The 21,282-nt window shown below is 41.5% G+C and overlaps 1 protein-coding gene across 1 annotated transcript in view; it reads right to left on the bottom strand.

The window, feature by feature from the left end:
• Positions 1 to 19,904, bottom strand: part of ELP3 (elongator acetyltransferase complex subunit 3) — a 114,471-nt gene extending 94,567 nt beyond the window's left edge. The window contains exons 1-6 of the mRNA XM_034766751.1: positions 19,784 to 19,904; positions 17,281 to 17,419; positions 15,325 to 15,395; positions 12,392 to 12,455; positions 10,661 to 10,729; positions 6,701 to 6,855 (exon numbers count right to left, since the gene is read on the bottom strand). Of these exons, the coding sequence (XP_034622642.1) occupies positions 6,701 to 6,855; positions 10,661 to 10,729; positions 12,392 to 12,455; positions 15,325 to 15,395; positions 17,281 to 17,419; positions 19,784 to 19,860 (575 nt within the window). The 5' untranslated portion in view covers positions 19,861 to 19,904. The remainder of the gene's footprint in view (positions 1 to 6,700; positions 6,856 to 10,660; positions 10,730 to 12,391; positions 12,456 to 15,324; positions 15,396 to 17,280; positions 17,420 to 19,783) is intronic.
• Between the last annotated feature and the right edge of the window lie 1,378 nt (positions 19,905 to 21,282).

Genomic DNA, 21,282 nt, shown 5'->3' with positions numbered 1-21,282 from the left:
ATGCAACGTGCTCACTTTCATGCACCTGTTCAGTTGGGGAATTTCTGCTAGTCAAGATTCTATGTTGGTAAAGATGAAGGCACCATCTTTAAACAGAGCAGGACAGACACTAAGTGAACAATACTAAAAATAAAAGGGAGGTGGCTGAGGTAGGCAGGAAACAATGATTTCACACTGGAACTCATCAGTGCTACCTCTCACAAAAAAGTTTTAAGATTTTTTTAAATGACCACTAGCAGTCAAGCCTTCTTGAATCTTACCCAGAGATACTGCCTCCAAAAGCACAGATTTCCAACTGGTACATTTAGGCACTAGTTTGATTCCTATACAGAGCAATTTCATCACCACTTCCTGCAGTACTTAAGCTTTCCCTGGAAATCTCACATGGAAATACCTGTCAGACTCCACCCTATTTCGCCTGACCTCCCCCACCCCTGGGCAGGGGGAGAACCCGGCAGCCATGCTTCTGACTGTCAGGGCGGTCAGAGCACGGCGCGCAGGACTGTGAGGTCGCCCCCCCTCTGCCCCCCCGCACACGCGTCTCCGTCTCCTCCTGCCTGGCCTCCAGCGTCACTTCCGGGGCTGCTGAGGCGGGAAGCGCTGGGCATGAGGCAGAGCCGGTAAGTCCGAGCGAGGGGAGGGGAGAGGCACCCAGCCTGGGCTCGAGCCACAGCTCACGGAGGCTGGGGTCAGGGGGATGTCCAGCTCAGAGGGGCTGGGCTCGGAACTGAGGTCAGGGCTGGGGGGGGGGATGGGGTCAGGGGGTGTCAGGCTCAGAGGGGCTGGTGGTCAGGGCGGTGTCTGGCTCAGAGGGGCTGGACTCGGAGTTGGGGGTCAGGGCTGCTGGGGGATGGGGTCGGGGGCTGCTCAGCTCACAGGGGCTGGGCTCAGAGCTAGGGGTCAAGGCTGCTGGGGGATGGGGTCGAGGGGTGCTTAGCTCAGAGGGGCTGGGCTCGGAGCTAGGGGTCAAGGCTGCTGGGGGATGGGGTCGAGGGGTGCTTAGCTCAGAGGGGCTGGGCTCGGAGCTAGGGGTCAGAGCTGGGGGGGTTGGGGAGGACGGGGTTCGGTGGGGCTGGGTGGCGTTGGGGTGCCTGTTTCAGCACGGCCGGGGGGTTTCGGCCCTCAGCTATTTTCTTTGGAGTAATATGGCCCTCGCCGCTTTACGAGTTGTGCAGGCCTGCTCTAGAAGATACCATCAGAGATGCTTAGTTTTGCAGTTCTCAACTGTGGAGTTGTGTCTCCAGAGATAACATGCTTGTTAACAGCCAAAAATATTTTAAATAAATAATATATAGAGGTGAGAAATAACAGACCTCAACTCTATTGTCCCTCTGCAAATTTGTGTACACAGAGTCAATCCCTTACCTCTCTCTAAAAGTGCAAAGTTTCAAAAAGTTCAATGAATAGAAGATTGTTGGGGGTAGAATATATCTGGACAAGGAGAAAAAGTCTGGATATAAATGTGAGATGCGAGGGACATATGCTTATTTTGTTAAAATATTATGTTTGCTGTTGAAGAAAAAAATCCAGGATACTTAATGTTGTTGTTTTAGTTAAATAAAACAATTTAAATTTCTGTCTGGTGATGTTCTCCTCCTAATACAGCACGGCAAGAAAATCCTCCAAATATTAATTATTAACCTGTTTAATTGGAGATAGTTCACCTCCCAATGACTTCATAAATATCTGCTTCAATTATCTTTGGTAAATGAAATAACCAATCAATCATTCACTTTCTGATATAGCTATAAAACTAATCTGTTTTCAAAATAAATCACTGTTATATGTGTGTGTGTACCTTCTAAAAATGAAACCTACATCTATCTGAGTTGTGAAGAACATGTATTAAGATTATAACAACCAACAAGAATGCCCTTTAATGTAGAAAACCGTGATTAAATCGAGTTTTCCTGACTAGTGATTTAAATTAATTTGATTTAAATCAAATCCACCCTGACAAAGGATGCTCTTTGGAAACATTTTAGCTGGATGGTAGGTCAACAGCAAATGGGATCACTGTATAAGGACCAATGAAGCTAGACAATTTTTATAGACAGGAAAAATCTCAACAGCTATTACAATCCCCCCCCAAAACAAGTGACTACAGAGATCAGGGCCCTAGGCTACAACAATCTGGAGCAATGAACGGAGACAAATGCATTAGCTACAACATAAAACAAGAAATAGCACAACAGATTTTTTTTTCTTTTTAGAACCAGACCAAAAAGAGATGATTTTGCAATGGAAAAAAAGGCTGAACCCTCAAAATCACACAGTCAACCTATAAAGCTTATCCTCAGCATATACTGTTATTCTCAGAACAGCAATCTTCCATTTATATGTTATAACATCTATGCACGATGAAGTTAAGCAAGAAGTATGAATTTATATTACTTATCTAGAAGACACACTAGTTGCACAATCTTCCAGCCTCTAGTTTAATCAGGAGGTGGCACTTGAAAATGTCTTACCTATTCTTCCTTATCTAAATATTTAAAGAGTTTCTGTTTATCCACAGGAAAACTACAGCACTGGTAATGCAAGTTTTCCCCACGTTGCTCAACCAAGATGTTTAAACTTGATGTACCACCTTGATGGATAGTTTAATTTTCATGCCTATTTAAATTTCTTTGTCTGTTTACTGAAGAAGCCAAATATTATGAGACATCTGTCACTAAGACTGAGCCAAATATTATGAGACATCTGTCACTGGACTGAGACCAGGCTAGAGATATCACATTTAACAACTTTGTCTCTACCAGACTACACAAGCTTAGATGGTGACCTACAGTATAGGTGAAAGGCTTAGCAGTAGCCAGACCTTGAATCATCAAATCTCCATATGGCTGAAGCAGCTGACATTTACACACTGAATTAAATTGGATTGTCTTCTACTTCCATACTTTCCCTCACAAATGAATTTTAGTTCATCATTTAAAATGTCAATAACAAGAGTGCTAAACCAAATACAATTATACCCTTTTCTTTATGTTTTAATAAGGAATAATTTCAGATGTTTTTAGCTGAGTAGGAGACACTCAATGGAGCCTTCAAAAGTATCATCCATCCACAAGTACTTCCCCTACAGAACCTTTACTTCCTGGAATTACATGCCCTGGTTTTCCCCATTTGTCCATGATTACGTTTATTTGACAATTCCACCTGGAAACACTGGCCAAGTTTTGTTTTGTTTTTTAATTTGAATAGAAAGAAAGTATTTGCTGCCCTCCAGAGGAAAACAGAAAAAAAAAAGTTAGATCTAAAATAATAGAAAAAAAGCCCTGCCTCTGAAGAAAAATGGATGATTTTAAAAAGGTTGTTTCCTCTTGAAATGTCAATGGCACCAATTAAAACTTAGCACATTGTCTCCAGTTCTTCACTTAAAAGTACTGAACTAAGTTATAACAACGAAGCAGGAAACAGCTAACTAAGGACATCTCAATGTGACGCTCAGACAGTCCTAACAGCCCAAAAATACTTTGGGGACCCCAGAAAAGCTAAATTTTTCTTTGCAGTTTTACAATGCAAAATCTGCTGGACAGTTATTTATATATAAGCCTACGCACTTCATGTGGGACCTTGGCCAAATCACTTTGACATCAATTGAAATTAGAAGCTCAAATACCTTTGAGGTTCTGGGCCTCAGTCTCTCTATTCCTCCATTCCCCATCTGTAAAATGGGGCTAGGATAACAGCACTTCCCTATCTCCCAGAAGCGTTAAGAAAACACATTACAGATTGTGAGGCACTCAGATGCTATGGTAATGGGGGCTGTCATAGGGGCACGTGGCTTTTTAAGGGGTTGGGGCTCAACTGCACCCTATACCAGGTTCAGCCCACCTTCCCAAGAGAAGGGCATAAGTCCTGGGGTCATGTGGTAGAAGGCTGTGACTCAGAGCCTGGCCTGCTAGGATATAAAAGGTAGCCCGAGTTCAGGGAGGTGCTGAAATGAAAATGAGAGAGACAAGCAAGTAGAGGCATAACAGCTGTGTTTTGACATGCATGCGCCATAAGCTTGAGAAGAGATATTAACTAGACCTCGCTGCTTTCCTAACCACTCATTCTGCCTTCCTTAGAAGTTCAGGAGCACTCACTTTTATCAAATAGCTTCTTGTGCAGAAGTCAAAATGGTGAGGACTCACAATTTTCTAAGAAGGTGGTTATTTATCTGATGGAACATGCAGTAAAAGCAGAGGTGTCTTCTTCATCTAAATAAATATGCCATTTGATCTGATCAGGACACCCAGGAAACAAAGCATTTGTAATAGTCACTGCCAAACTTTATTCTGATCACTTTCTGCAGTTTGTATTATCCAAGCCTATCATATGCTAGAAAAAGTTGCATTTAATTAATAAGGAAAAGAGCAAACATTTGAACACGATATCTATATCTAGATATCTATATCTAGATATCTATATCTAGATATCTATATCAATAGATAGATAGATATAGATATAGATATATAGATAAAAAAACACAACAGGTAATTAAAAGGTTAAAATTAAAACAAATTCCAAAACAGCATAAGCACAGGATGTAGCTTACAGAATACAATACACCCCCTTGTGGTCTAGTGAAGAAATCAATTGCTACTTTCAATCACAGTGATAAAAATGATCTTGAATGAAGTAAACAGAGGTTTATAAAATTATGAATGGTGTGAAGAAAGTGAAAAAAATAAAGTTTTATTTACCCCTTCACATAATACAGGAATCAGGAGTCACCCAATGAAATTAATAGGCAGGTTTAAAACAAACATAAGGAAGTACTTCTTCTGACCAGATAGCAGGTGTAAAAACAATCGGGATGGGGGTGGGGGTTAATAGGCACCCATCAGACAAAGCTCTGAATATGGGGTGACCCTAACACAACGCACAGTTAACCTGTACACTTTGTTGACAGAGGATGTTGTGAAAGCCAAAACTATAACTGGGTTCAAAAAAGAATTGGAGAAGTTCACAGAGAATAGGTCCATCAAGGGCTGTTAGCCAAGATGGTCAGGGATACAACTTTATCCTCTGGGTTTCCCTAATCTTTGACTCCCACATGCTGGGACAAGACAACAGGGGACAGCTCACTTGATAACTTGCCTGTTCTTTTCATTCCCTCTGAAGCATCTGGCACTGGGCACTGTTAGAAGACAGGATTCTGGGCTAGATGGACCACTGACCTATGACCAATCTTATGTTAAAAAGAAGATACCATATAAAAAAATTTAACAGTGTTTACAAACTTCAAGGAACATGATCAACTTGAAATCTAGCCATTTTAAAAAAAGTTAAAAGTAGTTTCAAGACTCTACTGCTGCTCCCAAGGCTTCCCTGACAATTTCTTAGATTTTTACAACAACCATTTGCTAAAATGGTTTTCCCTGTTACTATGGGAAAGACCCACAAGAACCAGAGGACGTTGTGAAAATGACTATACACAAAGTACGCAAGGAAAAAAAAAAAAACTATTTTTCTCCAATCTTAAGAGTTACCTGTAAGGATAACAGATAACAAATACACAGAGGCATGTTTTTAAGAGGATATTGTGCCTTTAAATCTGCAGCAAAGAATGATGCATGCAATAAAGAGGGTTCACTGTGGCTTAAGAAACAGATGCCAAGGGAAATCGTGAGGGCTGATGGATGTGATTTCAGCTTTATGAAACAATCAACTGCCCTCAGGTGATATGAATCTTTTCAACCTCTTACTATCAGCCTCAAAAAATGGATCAAAAAGGTTCTCATATGAGGACTCAGACCTATATCATCCCTTCCCATATAAACACTCAGCAAGGTAACAAAAGCAATACATCCACAGCTCTGAAGCTGCAGACACCCAACTGCACCACCACCTTGAGGGAAGGGGAGGGAATGATGATAGATTATGCATAAATGAGTTGTGCAGAATGAGAGGATGAGGACAGCTCAGTATTACCGGCTGGAGATTTTTCCAATTATCCACAAATCCTGTGCCCCCGCTCCCCACACCCCCCAAAAATGTGGAATTTTAAAAAGGAAACTTTGAGATCCACTTACATTATTTATGAACTTGATTCAGAATATTTGTGTACTTTTTCTTTGCCAAAAGAGTCATTATTTATATCAGATATCTGGATAACATGTTATTTAAATATTACACAATTTAAAGTTTGCACCCCAAAAACAGTCATTGTTGATATCAGCTGAGTTGTAGATAAGTAGTTTTCAACCCCCAAGGGGTCCACAGACCATGTCTAAGGGGTCCACGAATGACTGTCGTTACCACAGAACAGTGGTTTTCCACCTGTGGACCTCTGGGGTCCACAGACTATATGTCTGATTTCTAAAGGGGTCAAAACCTCCATTTGAAATTGTTTAGGGGTCCGCAAATGAAAAAACGTTGTAAACCACTGTTGTAGATACACTGGGAGTTTGCATTTAGGTGGTAAAAAACAGACTAAAATACCAAAGTAAGAACAATCTGCTCAATTTGATGCCATGTCACACAGAAATAGACATGTACTGTGGAGAAAATTTTCCAGCTTGGGTGCCTACAGTTGGACTTGTGGGTGCTCAGCAGTACTGAAAGTCTATCTAAATATACATTTGGCTGTCTAACTTTAAACACCCAGGGTGGAAAATTTTAGCCCTATTTTCACACTCAACATTTATTTTCCTATGCGAACTTAAGGTTTTTAAAAAGTGTGTTAAAGGACACCAAGCATGCTTACCGGACAGCCTCCGATACGTTGTTGGAAGTGTGTCCAGATAAAGCATCATGAAGGTTTCGGATGAAGTAATCTCTGTAGTCTTCAGGAAGGGCCATAAATGTTCCTCCCATCACAATGAATTCCACTTTATCCACACTGTGGCCCAGCTGCTTCAGCTAAAAAGTTAAATATAGCTGTAAGAGACTTTGTACCTAAAGGACTCCAATGAAAACCTTCGACTCCAAAATATACTGTACAGTTAGTTCCTTATCAGAAGTGACCTTTCATATCTTCTACTAGAATGCCAAATCAATAATGCTTTTGTATACAGTAGCCTTAATATAATTTTGCAAACAACTTAGAAATGACTCCTCTATTGCAAGAGCGTAGGATGGTTTATAAAGACTATGTAAAGAGAGGTGACGTATGGGAGAGTGCTCTAAAGAGATGGGGCATCACAAATGACAGAGCAATACCACAAAGGAAGGTCAAACTGGAAAAGCAGAGTTCAAGGGGATTGGCGAGACCAGGGCTATACAAAATCCAGAGAGTTTTTCCACTGGATTTAGAGAGCAGCAGAAGCCATTGAAGGCAATAAAGGATTAAGAGCAATGGAGTTTCACTGTTCTCTTGAAAGTTAATTTCAGGAGAAGAGACAGAAGATTTGAGGAACCATTTACTCTTTGTACAGATAAGAAGAGACAGCATCTACTCACATCAGAATTACAGGCAAATCAGTGATCATTTCAACAATATCCCAGGTAGTTTTTCCTATTATATTAGCAGTCAATTACTATTCAGAAGAGAAGAGTTGCAATCTTAAACACTGTTTAGAATTGGTTGTTTAGCCAATGTAAACAACGTTTAGCCTGTTAAATGGCTTAAGCTTCATTCATGAAGAGAGATCATTTACATTGGACAGACAAGGCGGGTGAGGTAATAATATCTGCTATCAGACCAACTTCTGTTGGTGAGAGAGAGAAGCTTTCGAGCTCTTCCTCAGGTTGGGGAAAGGTACTGAGAGTGTGGCAGCTAAGACCATGTCTGTACATACAGCGGCAGCAGCGCAGTGCATCTGGTGAAGAGAGCTCGAGCAGCAGAAGCTATGTCAGCAGGAGAAGCCCTCCTGCCGATATAGCACTGTGCACACGAGCGCTTATGTTGGTTTAACTTATCAGGGGGTAGCCGTGTTAGTCTGTATCCACAAAAACAACAAGGAGTCTGGTGGTACCTTAAAGACTAACAGATTTATTTGGGCATAAGCTTTCATGGGTAAAAAACCCCACTTCTTCAGATGCATGGAGAACACTTCAATCTCCCTGGACATTCTATAACAGATTTAAAAGTAGCCATACTTGAACAAAAAAAACTTCAAAAACAGACTTCAAAGAGAAACTGCAGAACTAAAATTCATTTGCAAATTTAACACCATTAATTTGGGCTTGAATAGGGACTGGGAGTGGCTGGCTCACTACAAAAGCAACTTTCCCTCTCCTGGAATTGATACCTCCTCCTCAAATATTGGGAGTGGACTACTTTCACCCTGATTGAATTGGCCCTATCAACACTGGTTCTCCACTTGTTAGGTAACTCCCTTCTCTTCATGTGTCAGTATAATAATGCCTGCAATTATTCTGTAAATCTGTAATTTTCACTCCATGCATCTGAAGATGTGGGATTTTTTATCCATGAAAGCTTATGCCCAAATAAGTCTGTTAGTCTTTAAGGTGCCACCGAACTCCTCTTGTTTTGGTGCAATTTAGGTTGCTCAAGTGGGTGGTTTTTTCACATCCCTGAGCAATACAAGTTAAGCCAACATCAGCTGTAGTGTAGACACAGCCTAAATACAAGATCAAACAGATAGTTTAGCATAAGTAGTTGGCACATATTATAAGAGACCATTCAACGTGAAGTGGCCCATTAACACCCCTGTAGTCACAAGACACAGAGGGGGGTTACTGGGTTAGATTGCTGTAATAAGCCATAAAACCAGCATTTTTATTAAAGACTAGTATTTTTAGTGTCTACCGAAGATATGAATTTAAGCTCCCAGGGTCATCTTTTGAAAGTGTTGTGCAGGTTTCCTTTGAGGACGAGGACTGACTGATCACTCTGTATCTGACCTCTTTGTGAAAAGTGTTCACACACAGGCGAGATGGTGTTTTGTCTTTTCATTTTCCTGTGTGAGTTCATTCAAGAGAGAGTAGTGATTGTCTGGTTTCACCCACACAGTTATTATACTGGATTTATGGTTATTACAACAACGTTAACCACTGACCCATCTTTTTGTCTTATGACTACAAGGTGTTTAACAGGCCACTTCACCTTTATTGGTCCCTTAGAATATGTACTAACTACTTATGCTAAACTATCCGTTCAATGTTATATTGAACTGTGACACTCAGTACCTTTCCCAGACCTGAAGAAGAGCTCAGAGACAGCTTTGGAGTTGCACAATCACCAACAGAAGTTGGTCCAATAAAATATATTACCTCACCCATCTTGTCTTGATAATATCCTGGGATCAACACAGCTACAACAACATTGTATACATCTTTTAAGTTAGACAGTTTCATATTTTTTGAAACTATCAAGAACTACAGCATGAGAACCACCATAGAATCCTACAACTTATCTCCACAAAGTTTATTTCTCGGAGAGAAACATGGAGAAGTTTTCTTGGGAATACATACATACATGCCACCCAAACTGGGACTGCTGGAACAGCCTCTGTCCCACTTCCCCCTATTTGTCTTGAGTAGCAAGGACTGGATTCCTTTTTGCTGAGTTCTTGCCTCTGGACATCAGAGACTGCTGCAGGACAACAAATAGCCACTTCTCCTATTCCTCCTCCTCCCGCACTATTCTTCCTTGTTCCCCTTTGTTGGCTTCTAAGGCAGTGGTCTCCAAACTTTTTTGATCGCGCACCCAATCAGTAAAAAAATTTTGAGAACGCACCCCTTGCTCCTGGCTGAACCGTCGAAGCAAAAAAAAAAAAAAAAAAAACGCTCTGACTCCCGACCGAACTGCCCGGGGGTGGGGAGAGAAGCGGTGCTGCTCCATCGGCGCTCCTCCTGCCACACATCCCGAAGGATCCTCTTGCACACCCCACTTTGGAGACCACTGTTCTAAGGGATGGAAGCAGCCACTAGGCCAGCAGTTTCACCTCAGCCCCACCCTCAGAAGGGAAAAAGGAGACACCTAGATGGGGGAAAATAGAAGGGGAACCTCAAAACAGAATAAGAAGAATGGGAGAAACCCCACAATGGGGGAAGGAAAGGGAAGCATACCAGAGTTTGATCCCATGTTCATTTATCATTATTGTCCATTCTCCATCAAGTGGCAGGTTATGACTTTGTGAGATGCCATCCGCCTAGTTTTCCCCAGATTTATGCAGTTTTTCCCATGGAGATGCTACTGGAGGGAGCTGGGCTAACGGAACCCCCGCCAGTCACACAGATGTGAAAGTGGTAAGCCATTAGCTTTCCCAGCCCAAATGTAACAGGTAAAAGGCAGGGCTTATTTAGGAGTGAACTAGTTGGGTGTTGTGAGAGGATCAGTAGCTAAATTTCCATATTTTAGGATGGTTATCTCAAGTGTAAGACTTTGGGGGTTCTCATCATTGACTTTATATGAGTTTTTCTTATACTAACAATAACATTTCATGTTGCAACATTATCATAATGATGAATCATCATATATTTATGTATGAAAATAATGCAATATAGGGAGCAGAGAATGAAGGATTTGGCAGCTGGTAGGAGAGAGGATCTTAAAGATCATCATAAGCAAGTCTATTTTGAGGCTCCAAGATATTTATATATCTATTTAAAAACCCAAATCTCACCAGAGTGAACAAGACAATTCAGTAACCCCTAAGATCACTCTCTTAATTGGAAAGCTGTTTTCAAAATGCTGGAAACTAAGAATTATTGCAACTATTTTCAAACAATACATGTTCCCTTCTATGCAAATATTTACCTGTTCGACTCGATGTCTTGTCTGGAGATAAGGATCATATCTGGCACGAATGGCCCTCATTGATGTTGGCTAGGAGAAATAAAAGGATTCATTATTAAACCTTATTTCTTGACAACATACCGGAAAAGAACAAGACATGTGAATCTTTAGCCACTGGTTGGACACTCCATTTTCACAAACATATAATTATTAAAATCTTGATCCCATTATGACTCCAGTATCTATCTAGTTGTAGTTTGCTGAATGTTAACCAATGTAAGAAATCAAATTTGTGTTTTGCCCTGATGTTGTAATGCTACTGAAATAGGTCAGTTCAATCTTTTTTGACACCATTTTTACTTGACCACCCCACTGGGGGGATGAGGATGGGGCAACAAACAGATTTATATTGTACCTCTGCAAATTATGATTACAAAACTATTGTCTCAAGATACGTCGTCTTGATGCTTCATTCATTTTTTTCCTCCTACCCTCATCTCACTGCTTTTTCTCCTTCATGATGCTCCCTGTGCATGGAATGACTTCTCAATGTCAATTTGTTATCCACCACCCTCTTTTCATCAAATCCCTAAGAACTCACTTCCATGATGCCAACATTGTGAACTATTACTAATTGTTTTTAGACAAGTTATGCTCTCCTTTGAGTTTTCTAGTGCATCAGGGACTCTCTCTTTATATTTTGCAAGTGCCAAAGACACTTAATACTAAACGAATGCATGTATACACACAGAGGCACATGTATTAAGAGTCTCCAAATCAGTGTGAATTAGGAATGTTCTACTGTACATACACACTTCCTAATTTGCACTAATGATTGGGAAACCCATTGCCAATCACTGAATATTGGATAATAGCAAGTGAACCAAAAAATTAAAGATAAAAGGACCCTGTATCTAAGTCTACTTAGTTTGTTTACTTTAACAATTATTACTTAGCTTCAATTATTTTTGACACTTCATAATATACTAATAGATGGAATGAAGCATATTTTTAAAAATATGTTTACATAATTTAGTCTCACTACAGCATCTGCTATTAAGCTTTTGCTGGGTAGCAGGAAAGCTTCTTTTTGCACTTTAAAATATGTAGATTAATGAGGTTCTACTGAAGATACATACGTAGTTGCAAGATGTGCTATGCTGGGGTTTGGCATGGGACACCAAATCAAGTAAGTTAAGAAAAAGATTCACTTTTGAAGCATTTTATTTACAGATTTTAAAACCTCAAGATCCCACTTTTTGCTAAAGTGAGTTACAATTAGCCAGGCCAAAGAGCACGCAAGTTTCCACTGCGTTGTTTCCTTAGGCAATATTTATGAGGAAGAATAACTTTTGGAGAGATCATACTTAGAACCTGCCAGTGTCCCTTTAAGTTTAAAGCCATCTGAAACAGGAAAATAAAGAAAACTTATCTTTGCCAACATGAAAAGGATAAAATTGGTAGGAAAAGAAAGCCTAAGGGGGGAAAAAGCTAACAAAATAATCAAGAGAGAAGAACTATTAAATTAAAATTAAAACTATTAAAACTAATTCAAAGGGATTGCCAGCCCTAGCAGTTTAACTGTTTCAGTTTCACTACTCAGATGTTTCTTTTTTTTTTCCCCCCTCTCTCCTTTTTCATTCTTTCAATAAGGACTGATTTTCTAAAGAGTTGTGAATAGAGATGAAAAGGAGCCCGTCACAATTTTACAGACAAAATGTAACATTGCAACATGACCCTCAAAGGTAGTACCTCATAGCCAGTGTAAGACTGTGTTGAATATTCAAAATCAGAATCGGGCCCACCAGGGCAGTATCTGCAAGTATTAAAAGAGAATAAGGAGTCATACACAAACCTGTACCAATGACAAACACAAAACAATAAAGAGTCTCTTGATTTAACTGAGACAGGTATCTGCATGTGTGCACTACAAACCATAGTTTAAGGACATGATTTAGCATGGTAATAAGCACCCTCAACTTCTATTGACATTCATAGGAATTGCGGACATGTAGCACTATACAAGTGCTATACTATAACAGTAAAAAAAAAAAATTACATGTAAAAAAGAAGATCACTAGTACTGCACAACAGACATTTCACTTAAAGCATCCAAAGGGACCAGGATAATAATCATATATAGAGAAATGTGGACCCATCAAATAATTATGTCTAACTAAAATAATTTTTAAATAAATTATACCAAAAAAAAAAAAAATGTACAGCAAATACCCTCCAAAAGCCTGAAATAGTTTCAGATAAACCACATCTCCACTTTATTCATTTAGGGAACCAGCTCTAGAGCTTTGGACTAGTATCACAGAAAAATTATTAAAATGAAAATAAAGCGATACTATAAGTAATTCTAAATGTGTATAAAAAGCACAAACATTTTCCAAATGTCATAATTAAATTAGCCGTCCCCCATCTAGATAATGACTCCTCTGGTTTAATGTATCTGAAGCATTTAGGTTGTCAATATACATAAAAAATAGATAGGGCTTTCAGTTACAAAATAAAGATATTTCCAGATACCATTAGGGATTTAAATATTGATAGTGGGGAACCCTACTTCTATGTAGTTGCTTGAATTCAGGGACAAACTGTTTAGCAAACCACAGAGTAAAGTAACATGCAGGCTGGACAACTGTACAGTAAATTACTATTACTGGCCCTGACGACTTACATTAAACAGATTTTAATTACATACATGCAAGTTGCAAAGAAAGCAATTAGCGGATACCACAGCATCACTGCTGCTCAGGAGAGAACTGGTAAATGGATTGCTTCCCACAGAAAGCAACGGAAAGGAATCTGTTTCTGTTCACTTTGAAACAGCCTCAGTTTACTTCTCAGGGTTACAAGTGTAATGGCTACCGTACATTTCATTCAATGTTCAAAGATGACCTGGCACAGGAAGTACCTTAAAGACTAACAGATTTATTTGGGCATAAGCTTTCGTGGGTAAAAACTTCACTTCTTCAGATGCATCTGAAGAAGTGAGGTTTTTACCCACGAAAGCTTATGCCCAAATAAATCTGTTAGTCTTTAAGGTGCAACCAGACTCCTTGTTGTTTTTGTAGATACAGACTAACATGGCTACACCTTGATACTTGGCAAAGGAAGTGTGAGAATTCCCTCAGTTTCAGTAGTTCAATAGTACAGACTGAGCACTCTCAAAAACCAAGTTAATAACATGCTGACTGCTCCATTACTTAAAGTACAGGTCTCTGAATAGCGAGCAAAAAATGCCATCATCAGGTTCCAGGTTTGTCTCTCAATGATTCCCTATCAAATCAAACACACTCAGTTCATAATAAAATCAATTACTTTTCCCACAGCTTGCACGGCAAACTCAGCCTGGACCATTCCTTCTCATGCACCACCACCAGTACTGAAGAGTCTGCAAGCCAAATTAATATCCTTGTTTAAACTGGAGCAACACAATTCAATGTATTTGCACGTATTTGCACTGAAATGTCTCAAATAGAACTACTGATGATGCACAAGGAGGAACAGACTTCAGCTTCAGAACAGACTCTCTTAGCATGTTGGCACTGAAAACTACTAAAATTTTATTTTAGTTACTAAAGCTTGCAGATATTATGCTGAACACTCAGAGAGCAGAAATGGTGTCTGAGAAGGAACCATTATCAAATAGCCAGAATAGAAGCACAGAAAACACACCTCATTTTTTCGCTTCTTTTGAATTTCCGTAATGTCCATTTCCACTCAGATTGGAAGAGCCCATGGACATGACATCCCAGTAAGCAGTGGGCTGGGGATGTCATGCTGACAACAGAAGTACTTGAGATAGCAGGGGATGAGGTAGCTAAGTGGCATCTTCCATTATAAATTTGCACTTTTGCAAAGTTTTAAATATTTTATTTCCCCAAACTTTTTAAAAGTCGTATTTAAATTTTGCAAAGCCCTACAATTTTTTCTTGCTTCTCTAATAATTTCCATTATATTCATGGTAGTTTTTGTCTCAAAGTTTGTTTACAGGGTGCTCAAGAATATGCTACTTAAGTCTCTACAAGCACTTTTCAAATTGTGACAAATATTTTCACCCACTTGGTCTGAAACAGCTCAATTTGAGTAGAGTAGACACAGACCTTCAGGGTATGTCACAAGGCTCATCTTTTTTCCCAGGCATTTGAAAAGGGGGGAGAATTGTAACAGCAGATATGAGGAATTGTTCAAATGGAGGGGGATTCATGGTAGATTGCCATAAATTATTGCACTAAGGATGTATTTTTAAGTTGTGTGAATGGCTGTGGAACCTTTTTAGCGTTTTTACAAATCTACACAAACATCTAAAATAACATACTTTGTATTTCACTATTAACAAGTGGCCAAATCCAGCTCTTTGCATTCACTTAAGTATTTCCACTAACACAAGCAGGAATTGATCCATTAAAGGAAAAGCATGTTTTCTTTGAAGAGAAAGAACTATCAAATAGAGTATCTGTTTCTGTATAACACATATGCATCAACAGTCTGGATTTTGATTCAACTTGCTAGAAGTTTTCACTCATGCAGAAAGAAAGGTGGCCTGTGGACCTTTAGAGGTAATCCAGGTCTGTAGAACCCCAAAACTGCAACAGTGACAGTATGCTACTGCACATGGCCAGACTTATTCCAGAAACATTTCTCCTTTGGCTCCTCTGAACGGTCATACTTACACACATATGTTTCCTGTAAAGTTAATGTGTGGACACCTGTGCGGTTTGCACATCACAGCCACAACAGCAATCTGTAATAAGGAGAGTTACAAAGGAAGGAAATTATAATCATAGTTATTTCTGAAATTATGAAAGATAAAAAAGTACATCCTGGAATTATACAAACAGGTACATATGTGAGGGACTGTTTTAAGTTTTTTCCATCTGAGCCTTACCCTTAACCCACTGGTGCATTAACTCTTGAAGGAAAAAACAGTAATGGCAGTGACAGAGTTGACCACCATCAAATGCAACAGTAAACTAGCAATGCCATTACTAAAAAGGGTTTCCACAGTCCAGAGGGATATAGCAGCAGGACATGTTCCTGGCACACAAGACCACATTTACAAGCAGAGGACCCATCTCAGGTTTGGTACCACAGGCACACTGTCAAGACCCAGAGTGACATTAAAATCCTGATTGGGACAGTTTGGTGCACTTTCAGGAGAAAGTGAGGCTGAGAGAATGACAATAGGCATTGGGGAAAGACTTTGGAAGATGGGCATTGGAGAGACAGAAAAATAAGGGGAGGAAACAGACAGAAAAGGAAAAATAAATTCATCCTCATCAGCCACAGAACGTAATTCTCAGAATCTTTTTCTCCCATGATCTCCTAGTTTCTCAGAAAAAACCTGAGCCTCACAACACCATTTGGGGGCATTAATCTCTCTTTTAACAAATAGACAATATGAGAACTAGAGAGGTTAAGATGCAATTTTTCAAGTGTTCGCTAGTTTTGAGTGCACAACTTGAGACACCAAGGGCCTGATTTTCAGAGATACTTGTCAATTACTATTAAGGTAATTCCATGTTGCCATATAACTGTACATTTCCAGATTTTTTTTTAAATTGGGGAGAGGGGCAGGGAAGGGCAGGGAGTGTGTGTGTGGTATGATAGGAAGGCTTAAAATATCCTGTTGGATGCTAGCTGTAGTTAGTGTTAACACTTTTCAGTCTTAATTATCTTTTAAGGAAATTGTGGGTGAAGGATTAAAATCTTGTTAATGGACCATTTGCTGAGCCGGCCAGCTGCAACAGCACTAAATTTTAAATGGGTCTTGTTTCCAGATTAACCTGTGGAAGTGAGACATGCTAATCTGGTTAACAAATGGCAGTCACTGCACCAGCCCTCTTCTTTTCGCCTTCATTAGATACTTTGAAAACCATATTCCCTTGCCATTGCTATGATGCTGTAGACCAGTGTTTTTCAAAGTTCGGGTCTGTAAGCCACTGGGTCGCCTTGCTCAGCACCCAGGGACCCTAGCGTCTCTGGTCAGCACCACCGACTGGGACGTTAAAAGTCCTGTCAGCGGTGCTGCTCAGCTAAGGCAGGCTAGTGCCTACCTGTTCTGACACCGTGTTGCACCCCGGAAGCGGCCAGCAACGGGTCCAGCTTCTAGGCAGGGGGGCCACGGGGCTCCACACGCTGCCTCCGCCCCAAGCACCGGCTCCGCACTCCCATTGGTCGGGAACCAGCCAATAGGAGCTGGGGGGCGATGCCTGAGGGTGAGAGCCACACAGTGCCGCTTGCAAACCTCTGCCTAGGCCCCGGACCTGCTGTTGGCCGCTTCTGGGGCACAGCGCGGTCTGTGATGCCAGGACAGGCAGGAAGCCTGCCTCTGCACCCCGGCTGCACTGCTGACCTGGAGCCACCGGAGGTAAGGCCACACCCCAACCCTGCGCTCCAATCCCCTGCCCCAACCCTGAGCCCCAGCTCCATTGGGTTGCGGGCATCAACAATTTTCTTCAACTGGGTCCCCAGAAAAAAAGTTTGAAAAACAATGCTGTAGACAATCTGGGAAGTTGACCACATAGCTAGTACTTCATTAAAGCTTCTGGACTTTCAACATTTTTGCAATGTTTGACAACAATTAATCCTGGTCTTTCACTGAAGGGTCATTTATATACAGTACTCACCCCACTAGCAGTTCGGATAGGCTTTGCCTTTAGCTTGGGTACCAGCACCTTGCGATACTGAGGTGGAACAGCAGCAATGATGTCAACCAAACGAGGCTGTGCAGAAAGCCCATACTTAGCAGACGTCTTGGTTTTCACCCTAAAATGGAAGGATCTCAAATTATTTTATTCTATTCAGGTCCTTACGCCCATCGCTGTGATATCCCAGCACTTACCTATAACTCAATCCAGTAAGTGCTGTGTTACTGTCTACAGTTCAGACTAATGTACATTACTTAATGAGACACACATTAAAAGAACCTAATTAAAAAGCTGATGCTAGCTATATGTGATAGCTAACTTGACGTTATTAATGCATAAAAAAAATAACCCAAGGCAACTGTAATTGTAAGATTTTGTATTTTTGCTATTTCTTGGCCTTTGGGGCGGGAGGGGGAGGGGTTAAAGTGTGGTTTTACTCAAAAAAGTTCTGAAACTAGCACTAGAAGGCTCAAAGTTTACTGTTTCTCAGTGACTGAGAGCAAATTAGTTCAGTTCATGAGATTTTGGTCTAACTGCTTCCATGCAAACCCAGATTCCTGCTAGGTCTCTTTCCAACTTGTGCCCAGGAAAATGTCTTTGAAGGGAAGACCAAAGCACTGCAATAGGAACCTGGAGGCAAATTCTGTTCTCAGTCTCAATACAGTTATTCTGAGTTTATAAAAGTAACAGAGAAGAATATTATTTTAGTTAACAATTCTTTTCATTACACAGGAACCTGAATTTAATCCAGATCACTGTCACATGACTCTGGGTACATCTACACAGCAAACAAAAAGACCCATAGCAGCGAGTCTCAGAGCACAGGTCAAATGACTTGGGCGCTAAAAATAGCAGTGTAGACATTCAGGCTTGGGCTGGAGCCTGCGCTCTGGAGCCCGGCGAAAGGAGTGGGTCTCAGGGCCAGGGCTCCAGCCCAAGCCCGAACACTAATTTGCTCTCAGTGGATCACAAGCTAAATATGAGTGTTGTAAAAAAGCAAACATCATTCTGGGATGTATTAGCAGGACTGTTGTAAGCAAGACAGGAGAAGTACTTCTTCCGCTCTACTCTCTGATTAGGCCTCAAGGAGAGTATTGTGTCCAGTTCTGGGCACCACATATTAGGAAAGATGTTGGCAAATTGGAGACAATCCAGAGAAGATCAACAAAAATGATTAAAGGTCTAGAAAACATGGCCTATGAGGGAAGATTGAAAAAATTGGGTTTGTTTAGTCTGGAGAAGAGAAGGGAACATGATAACAGTTTTCAGTACATAAAAGACTGTTACAAGGAAGAGGGAGAAAAATTGTTCTCCTTAACCTCTGAGGATCGGACAAGAAGCAATGGGCTTAAATTGCAGCAAGGGAGGTTTAGGTTGGACATTAGGAAAAACATTCCTGTCACGGTGGTTAAGCACTGGAATAAATTGCCTACAGAGGTTGTAGAACAGGGGTCAGCAACCTTTCAGAAGTGGTGTGCCGAGTCTTCATTTATTCACTCTAATTTAAGGTTTCGCATGCCAGTAATACATTTTAATATTTTTAGAAGGTCTATTTCTATAAGTCTATAATATATAGCTAAACTATTGTTGTATGTAAAGTAAATAAGGTTTTTAAAATGTTTAAGAAGCTTCATTTAAAATTAAATTAAAATGCAGAGCCCCCTGGACTGGTGGCCAGGACCCGGACAGTGTGAGTGCCACTGAAAATCAACACACGTGCCGCCTTCGGCACATGTGCCATGGGTTGCCTACCCCTGCCTTAGATCGATAAGAGTTAATAAGGAAGCAAGATATGCATATTGTGCCCCATGCAAATTTTACAGTTTTGCTCTCTCTGTCCCTTTGTTTAGTTCACACCCTTTTATCTGTATAAATAAGACTGTTTGAATCTTGCAGGGGGGCTCACATTATCTGAATGTGTGCCATAGGTTGCCTACCCCTGTTGTAGAATCTCACTGGAGACTTTTAAGAGTAGGTTAGGCAAACACCTGTTAGGGATGGTCTAGATAATAATTAGTCTTGCCATGAGTGCAGGGGACTGCACTAGATGAACTCTCAAGGTCACTCCAGTCCTATGATTCTATGATCTACACTGATATTTTTAGCCCCACAATGCAAGCCCTGCACGTCCGAGTCAGTGGAGGGTTTGTTTTGTTTTTTGCTGTGTAGACGTACCCTGTATTGCCTCTGTCGGACTAACAGGTTGGACAGACTTACAATGTAAAAAATAAGAGACATGCTTATTCTTTTTCATTAATATGACTCATACCATGGTATAAAAGCCCTGAATGAAGTAAACGGGTATATTTTCAAGTCAGCGCACAAATGCAATTATATAAGATTTGTATCAGTGAAAGAAATTCAGTTAGGGTGTGAAAACTAAGTACTATTTTTAAAAATGTCTGAATAGACAATTATTCCTCCAGGGTTGGGTACCTGCCCTGGGAAGCATAGAGATAAGTTACTGGCTGGCACTACTTACTTATTTAGATTCACATCTCTTCCCTGCTCATGAGCCTCAATCAGCTGTTTAATGACATCAGCTATTGTCATCATCATCAGCTCTGCATGGCTCAGGTCTCCTGAAATAAAAATGAAGTATGTTCAGGCAAAGAAACCACACATACATATGACATATGCTAATCATTTGTGCAAATTACCAATTCAAGCTAACACTACCTGCAATTCCAGCCTTAGGCTGCCTACCCCACAGAGCTATGCCAATGCACGTGATTCCTCATTTACATCACCCTCTTATAGAGGGAAACAACTGTTATAAGATATTGGTTTTGTTTTATGTGTGAAACACAAACTCCATCTTCACTTCTGATGACCTCTCATTGTTGAGCCACTTGCACTAATGCCAAAAAAGACAAGAACTTGAAAATATAACGCTGGAAGTTGAAGCTAAACCAGGGGCTGGCAAACTTTTTGGCCTGAGGGCCGCATTGGGTTTCAGAAATTGTATGGAGGACCGGTTAGGGGAGGCTGTGCCTCCCCAAACAGCCAGGTGTGGGCTGGCCCCTGCTCCCTATCCCCCCCCCCCCTTCTTCCCCCCCCCCCCCCCCCCCCCCCCGGGACTCCTACCCCATCTAACCCCCCCCATCCCTTGACCACCCCCAGAACCCCCATCCCACCACCCCTTCTCCCTGACTGCCCCCGGAACCGCTGCCCCTGACTGCCCCCTGCCATCCCATCCAACCCCCCCTCCTTCCTGACTGCCCCCTGGGACTCCCGTACCCATTCAACCCCGCTGTTCCTCGCCTCTGACCACCCCGACCCCTATCCACACCCCCACCCCCGACCACCACCCCGAACTCCTCTGCCCTCTATCCAACCCCCCGTTCCCTGCCCGCTTACCGTGCCGCCTGGAGCACCGGTGGCTGGCGGTGTGGCTGTGACTGGCGCCAGCCATGCCACCGCGCAGCACAGAGCACTGGGTCAGGCCGCAGCTGTGCTGCCCGGCCGCCCAGAGCATTGCGCCGGTGGCGCTACGAGGTGAGGCTGCAGGGGAGGGGAAAAGCAGGGGAGGGGCCGAGAGCGAGCCTTCTGGGCCAGGAGCTCAGGGGCCGGGCAGGAGGGGCCCGCGGACCATAAATTGCCCACCTCTGACCTAGACAAATTCAGACTAGAACTAAGGCACAAATTTTCAACAGAGACGGTAATTAACTCCTGGAACAACTTCCCAAGGGCTGGGCTGGATTCTCCATCACTGGAAACACTTAAATCAAGACTTTATTTTTTTATGAGATGCTCTAGTCCAACCGGGATTAATTTAGGGGCGTGCGATGGAGGTCAGACTGGATGATCACAGTAGTCCCTTCCAGCCTTGGACTCTATGGCAACATATCAGGGGGTCGCCGTGTTGTTGTTTTTGTGGATACAGACTAACGAGTCCGGTGGCACCTTAAAGACGAACAGATTTATTTGGGGCTAAGCTTTCGTGGGTAAAAAACCCACTTTTTTTTTTTTTTTTTTTTT

This window comes from Trachemys scripta, chromosome 3, assembly GCF_013100865.1.
Source record: "Trachemys scripta elegans isolate TJP31775 chromosome 3, CAS_Tse_1.0, whole genome shotgun sequence".
Taxonomy (NCBI): Eukaryota; Metazoa; Chordata; order Testudines; family Emydidae; genus Trachemys; species Trachemys scripta.
The sequence above is the reverse complement of the archived record's forward strand: the minus strand, read 5'-3'. Positions and strand labels throughout refer to the sequence as shown.